The 7,185-nt window shown below is 40.3% G+C and overlaps 1 protein-coding gene across 1 annotated transcript in view; it reads right to left on the bottom strand.

Moving 5' to 3' along the window:
- Positions 1–3,464: 3,464 nt before the first annotated feature.
- CHRM2 (cholinergic receptor muscarinic 2) overlaps positions 3,465–7,185 on the bottom strand; it is a 185,125-nt gene continuing 181,404 nt past the window's right edge. The window contains exon 2 of the mRNA XM_073567532.1: positions 3,465–6,882. Coding sequence (XP_073423633.1) covers positions 5,408–6,829 — 1,422 coding nt within the window. The 5' untranslated portion in view covers positions 6,830–6,882 and the 3' untranslated portion in view covers positions 3,465–5,407. The remainder of the gene's footprint in view (positions 6,883–7,185) is intronic.

Raw genomic sequence — 7,185 nt, 5'->3', positions numbered from 1 at the left:
CCGGAAGATGTGAGTGCATGTGTTTGACTATCTAGAGGAAACAGGAATGGTTTATTTTTGTCTCTTGATAGGAAGTTTGGAGTTTTATTTGTAGGACGTGGGTGTGGGGCTTTGTCTCTTTATAGCAAGAGAAGGTGGGGCTTTATTTCTCTGTAGTAAGTCAGGTGGGGCTTTGTCTTTCTATAAGGAGTGGGGGAGGGTCTTTTTCACTCTACAGGAAGAGAGGGTATGGCTTTGTTCCCCTACAAAACGTGAGGGTGGGATTTTACCTCTCAGGAATTTGGAGCAGATTTTTGTCTTTCAACAGGAAGTGATGATGGTTTTTTGTCTTTCAACAGGAAGTGATGATGGTTTTTTGTCTTTCAACAGGAAGTGATGTTTTTTGTCTTTCAACAGGAAGTGTTGATGGTTTTTTGTCTTTCGACAGGAAATGAAAGTGGAGCTTTGTCTCTCTACTAGAGGTGGGTTGGGTCTCTGAATAGGAAGTGGGACAGGTACTTTGTCTTTTGACAGGAAGTTGTGGTGGGGCCTTGTCTCCCTACTAGAAATGGAAGTAGGACTTTGTCTGTCTACAGGAAGTGGGGAAGGGCTTTGTCTCTGTATAGAAAATGAGGTGGGTCTGTCCCTCTACAGGAAGTAGGGATTGGTCTTTTCTATGAAGCAGAGGTGAGTTTGTCTTTATGCAAGAAATGGGGCCTTTCGAGTCTTTGTCTCTCTGCTTCTGTCTAACTGCATACAGATATAACATAGAGGTGGCTAGGGAGTAACAGAAAGGAAGCTCCAGCTCTTATTGTTCTGGCAGAACGCTGAGGGAGAGGAAACTCTAACTAAAAAAGTGTAGATGGCAAGCTACAGAGCATTAGAGTCAGGACAGTTCCTAGCTGTAGTAGAATCATATAGGCACCTTGAATAAAATGTATTAATGCTCACATATCTCATAGTCTTCCTCTTTACTTTTATGGGGTTTATCAAGTTTAAAAAAATCAATTTCTTCAGTCTGGAGGACCTGACCTGTCCTGTATTACACAGGATATGAATAAGCTGTATGTAGTGCTACATTTTTCTTGTGAAGGCGCTGCAGAGAAACCACTTACTGCCAGGCTTACCCACAGATTCCAGTCGCGATCGGCTCTTGATATTATTGACCGTGTGTGTATACAGCTAGTATAGTGCAGATTTTTTTTTTTAGTAAGACATTATAACTGCCTCGTCAATTTGCTCGCAGCTCGGCTCTTTGAACCGTGTAATTTTCTGGGAGGTCTCGGTGCTTTTGACTCGCGAGTTCATGTTCAACATCTGAAAACTGAAGAGTAAGATGCAGAATAATCCTGAACATCGATGCTCGGCTTCTGGCTGGAGTTCAATCATTATTTTTCCAGTTAGGTGTTTCTTGCCGTCGAGGAACGTTTGATAGGAAGATGCGCTCCGCTTGCCTTGTACAGCAAAGAAACTGTGGGAGGAAGATGAAAAGAGGCTTCGAAGCCAACTCTTAACCAGAATCGTCATATCTGAAGCCTTCAAAAATTATTACATTTTTACCCTATCACTCGTGTTATAGAAGATGGCTCAAACATTAAGGGGTGTTCCTATCTTAAAAATGGTCTTCGAGTAAAAATCCTCTAAAAAAAACCCTTTCAGAATGTGACAATGGGTGATCGATTGATTGGGGCTGATTCCTGACAAGTGTAGGTCTTTTTCGACTTGACATTTTCCCTACAGCGGCCACTGTAGGAGAAATGTGGTATTACACTCTGGATAATCAGATGAATGGCCATCAGTAGTTTACCATAGCTTCTGGCCTATAGTGGTCAACCTTTATGATGACCATATGGCCTAGTAGATCATATAGACAGGGTTGTCTTTATGTATTTATAGCAGTAAACGGGGAATGACTCGTGTTAGCTCATTCATGTCTATCACAGTCTCCTTAGGTTGGTGGCCTTCTCCATGTTTGGCTCTTTCTGTAACTCCCATAGATGAAAAATGGAGACTCTATAGGAAAGGGTCCTAAAGATGGCATCTTTGGCATATACTGTGCATAACTGTGTGACCTATCTCTGAGACCCCAAGATGGGAATATCCTTTTATAGGGGTCACTTACTTACAAACTTCCTATCACTCTAGGGGAGCTCCATGTGAGTTCACCCTCTGTCAAGTACAAGAGGACATTGGTGGATGTCCATGATATGATGCTCTCAACTCCAGGGAGATTCATGGCCAAGCAACTGACTTCAACCTTACATCACCAAGCACAATGCTAAACGTCGGATGGAGTTGTGCAAAACCAACACCATTTGACTCTGGAGAAAACGTGTTCTGTGCAGCGACGGATCGCATTTCTCTATCTGGCTTCTGATGGAGAAGTCTGTGTTTGCTGAATGTCATGAGAACGTTACTTGCCTGACTGCACTGTGTACAGTTCGGTGGAGTAGAGATAATGCTATGGGGGTGTTTTCAGGGGTCGACTTTAGACCTTTAGTTCCAATGATGGGAAATATGAATTCTTCAGCCCAAGTATTCATGTACTGATGGTGGTTCTGTTATTGTATTCATGTACTGATGGTGGTTCTGGTACTGTATTCATGTACTGATGGTTGTTCTGTTATTGTATTCATGTACTGATGGTGATTCTGGTGATGTATTCATGTACTGATGGTGGTTCTGTTGTTGTATTCATGTACTGATGGTGGTTCTGGTACTGTATTCATGTACTGATGGTGATTCTGGTGATGTATTCATGTACTGATGGTGATTCTGGTGATGTATTCATGTACTGATGGTGGTTCTGGTACTGTATTCATGTACTGATGGTGGTTCTGGTGATGTATTCATGTACTGATGGTTGTTCTGTTATTGGATTCATGTACTGATGGTGGTTCTGGTACTGTATTCATGTACTGATGGTGGTTCTGTTATTGTATTCATGTACTGATGGTGGTTCTGGTACTGTATTCATGTACTGATGGTGGTTCTGTTATTGTATTCATGTACTGATGGTGGTTCTGGTACTGTATTCATGTACTCTCGGTGGTTCTGATCATGTAGCAATCCATAATGTGCTGCATGTTAAAACTGAACAATCCTCAAAACATAGTTTTGAGATTACGATGAGGATTTGGTCGAGTTTCTTCTCCAAAAATTCAGTATAAGTTTGGGTGTTTTCCCACTGATCTTTTGGAGCAGAAACTGAACAAAAACTCTCCAACTCCTCTTTAAATACTCAAAACTTGGTTCTGATGATGTATTAATGTATTGATGGTGGTTCTGATAATGTATTCATGTAAGTACCCATTTAAATTTTTTTGCGGTCCTTCAGATTGGTTGCGATTTTTTACCTTTACTTTTACAAGATCAAACATGACGGCGAAACCCTTGGGCCGAGTGTGATCCGTGCAGAGCCTCGATTGTTATCTTCTCTCTAGGAATGACCCCGGTCGGGAGGCCATATTGATGAGAATGACGGCACGTGCTGAATTGTCCTTTATATTTATCATCTTGTCAAGTGCAAGCTTTTTACACATTTCAACATTTCGGAATAATTTTTTTCAGTAGTACATATATGAAAAAAAAAAATAAAATAAAATAAAAATTCCAAAAAGACAAATAGTCATATTGCTTAGAGATTTTACATTACTTGAACCTGTAGAATATTACAAGGATTTCCCGTCTCATAACACGTCTTACAATTATACAATAATAGAGTTTAATTGACTATTGATAACATTTCGGGTTTACACAGAAGGCTAAATCCGTCCGTTGACTTTTTCCCTTTGTCGTTGCCTAGCAACCAGCAATCCTAACGGTTGACAGTTGTTTGCAAGATTAGAATTTGAATTCTTTACAGGTTTTAAAAAAAAAAAAAAAAGGTGGGAGGGGCTTAATCCGCAGCAACTGATCGCCGATCATAGTGATCACAGCGGCCAAATCAGATTACAGTTCTTAGTTTTTTTAAGAGAAGAACGTGAATGTGGGCACAAAAAAGGTTTATTATTAAAGGGGTTGTACAGGATTAAAAAAAACCCATAAAAAAGCATCACACATGTACACAGGTTGGGTCTGATTATTTCAGCTGTGCTCCATTGAAATGAATAGGATTGAGCTGCAATACCATACACAACCTGTATAGAAATGTGGTGCTGTTTTTTTTTTCTAATCCTAGCTGACCCCTTTAATTTCAAATATGCACGTTGCATGCCACTACTGAGTTTTATAAGTGCAACATTATTGAAAATGTGATCGTTTTTTTAAAATGTCCCCCATCTGAACTGTATATAATTGATGGGTCCCTTTAAAAAGAATTAATGCACTTGAATATGGGCACTATTAGAATGGAAAAGGCAACCAGTCTTCGACTTGATCGTTATAAGCTTAAGGTAACTGTGCAGATTAAAAAAAAAACAAAAAAAACAAAAAAACCCTCTTTCATATATGGTCAATATGCCCATGCCTATAAGGTTATCAGCTATGTAACAATCGCCAGAAACCACTTGGTAAGCGTCAGGACCTTTACAATGACCATTTAGTAAATGTGGATGGGTTGTCATTTTACATTGGAATATATCAATTTTTTTTATTTTTTTTATTTTTAATGTAAAATGGACTATGGGCCTTTACGTTGACGGGCTACGGCTGAACATCATCTCCCCGGGGTTGTAGGAAATGAATATCAGCAGCGACTCGAGCATGAAAGGGTGTTTATCTGTGCCATGAACACAAACATCTTATATATATATATATTATTTGCTTGGATATTTTTTTTTTGTTTTGTTTTTCTCCTTTGTTATTTTTTTCTTTGTTTTTTTTTTTTTTTTCCAGGAAGCTCTAACATAAACCCCCAAAGGGGCAAAAAAAAACTTGAGTTCCATTTTTTTTTTTAATACAGTCACCAAAGACACAAAAGAGCCAGTTTTAACGCAAGGAGAAAAAGGTGAAAACTCCGCGTAGAACTTGAGGTGTCTCAATAGATCCAATGCCTTAGAGGGTCGTAGTCAAAGGATACGTTTTTAATCACAAAGCCTTATAAAGTGATTTTTTTTTTTATTTTTTTTTTTTCATTTGTTCAGTCTGATACGTTTGAGATCTCGAAACGTGCGTCTGTAGAATTAGTCTTGAAACGCGTAAAAATATGTATGGTAATAATACAGATATGAAAATGAATGGACCTCCAAAAGCCCTTTGAAGTTTTTACTTTTTTTTTTCGGCTTGTTTTTTTTTTTTAATCAAAGAGCAATAGCCAGTTCCACCTATACCCGGTCGAAGAATGAATATATAAGTGCAGTGGGTGGACGTCATCCACGGGTCTGTGTCGGAAGTAGAATCCTAGATTGCACATTCCATAATCGAGTGTAAAGTGCTATGGCATAAACTTCAATGGTAGCTTCAACTTTATTTTTGTGGTTTTGGTTTTTTACCTTGCAGAGCCGATGTTTTTGTACTGACACATTAGGAGATGTTTGAAAGTTTTCTTAAAAGTGGTATTGCAAAGGGCGTAGCAAGCAGGGTTGATGGTGCTGTTGATATAGCAAAGCCAGTAGCCAATTGTCCACACCGTGTTGGGGATACATACGTCACAAAAAGTGTTGATCAAAACCATGACGTTATAAGGTGTCCAGGTGATAATGAACGCTAGAAGTATGGCCAAGATAGTCCTCGTCACTTTCTTTTCTCTGGATGGAGGAAGTTTCTTTTTGGCCGGCTGCTTTGTCATTTTTACAATTTTTCGAGCCACGACGTTCTGCTTGTCTTCCCCGTTACGACCGTTAGTTTTGGGGACAATCTCTGTAGTGGTGCCACTTGTAGACCCACAATCACCCTTTTGGGATTTCGTAACGATTCTTATACATGTCAGCTTGGAGTTCTCAACTTTTGGAATGGTTTGAGATCCTGAAGCTTGAGGAGCATCTTTGGCACTTTCATCTTCCTTGGCATTTGAACCGACCACGCTTACGGAAGTAGAGTCGTTGGAGATTTCTTTCTCCTCTCCTTCTGTCTGGACACAATTTTCAGTGACGGAATTTCTCGAAGCTTTTCCATTCTGGATTTTGCTGTGATCCAAGCCATCCTCGATGGCCGATAGGTTGTTATTGTTTGGTTTGACTATTTTCCCTTGGACATTGCTCGGAGATATGGGATCTTGATTGGGGGTGGGTTCCTTCTTGTCTTTTTTTATTCTGCTCTTACTGGCGCGAGATATTTGCCAATACAATATGGTCATAATAATGACTGGCAAGTAGAACGCTGCAATAGCAGTGCCAAATGTGACAGCAGCATTGGAGAAGAACTGAATGTAGCATTCACCTTCTTTAACAGTTCGCCCACCGACAATAAACTGCCAAAATAGTATAGCAGGTGCCCATAGAATAAATGACAAAACCCAAGCCGCGGCGATCATCATTCCAGCCATTTTGGTGGTTCTTCTTACTGGATAGGTCAGTGGTTTTGTCACGCAGAAATATCGGTCAAAGCTGATGATGAGAAGGTTCATGACCGAGGCATTGCTGACAACATAGTCCAGGGCCAGATAAAGGTCACAGACCACAGGTCCTAATGGCCAGTAACCAATCACAGTGTACAAAGTATAGAGATTCATGGAGAAGACCCCAATAATTAAATCAGCACATGCCAAGCTGAACAGAAAATAATTATTGACAGTCTGTAGATGTCGATTAACTTTTATAGAGACCATTACCAGGATATTTCCAATAACGGTCACCAGGCTAAGCGATCCGGCCACGATGACAATGAACACAACCTCTACAGTCTTGTAAGGACTCCCCATCATGGTCCTGTTGTCTGAGGAGGACACATTGGCGAAGCTAGTGTTATTCATGGCTGCGTCTCAGGTCAACTCACGGTTGACTACTTCCTAGAAATCATTTACACCTGTGAACAAGAAGAACATATATTACACAAGAGTCAAGATATCACATAATTGGAGAAAAATAGCATAATATTCATGATAGTTGAAGACGGAGTGGTCTGGTGTACAGGATAGATGGGAAAGGAGTGGTAAGGGGTCTGGTATACAGGATGGTCGGAAAAGGAGTGGTCTGGTATACAGGATCGTCGGAGAAGGAGAGGTCTGGTATACAGGATAGTTGGAGGAGTGGTCTGGTATACAGGATGGTCGGAGGAGGAGTGGTTTGGTATACAGGATAGTTGGAGAAGGAGTGGTCTGGTATACAG

Source organism: Dendrobates tinctorius, unplaced genomic scaffold (assembly GCF_039654945.1).
Source record: "Dendrobates tinctorius isolate UK_male_01 unplaced genomic scaffold, ASM3965494v1 ptg000020l, whole genome shotgun sequence".
Lineage (NCBI taxonomy): Eukaryota > Metazoa > Chordata > Amphibia > Anura > Dendrobatidae > Dendrobates > Dendrobates tinctorius.
Note: the sequence above shows the minus strand (reverse complement) of the source record. Positions and strands in the feature narration are given on the sequence as shown.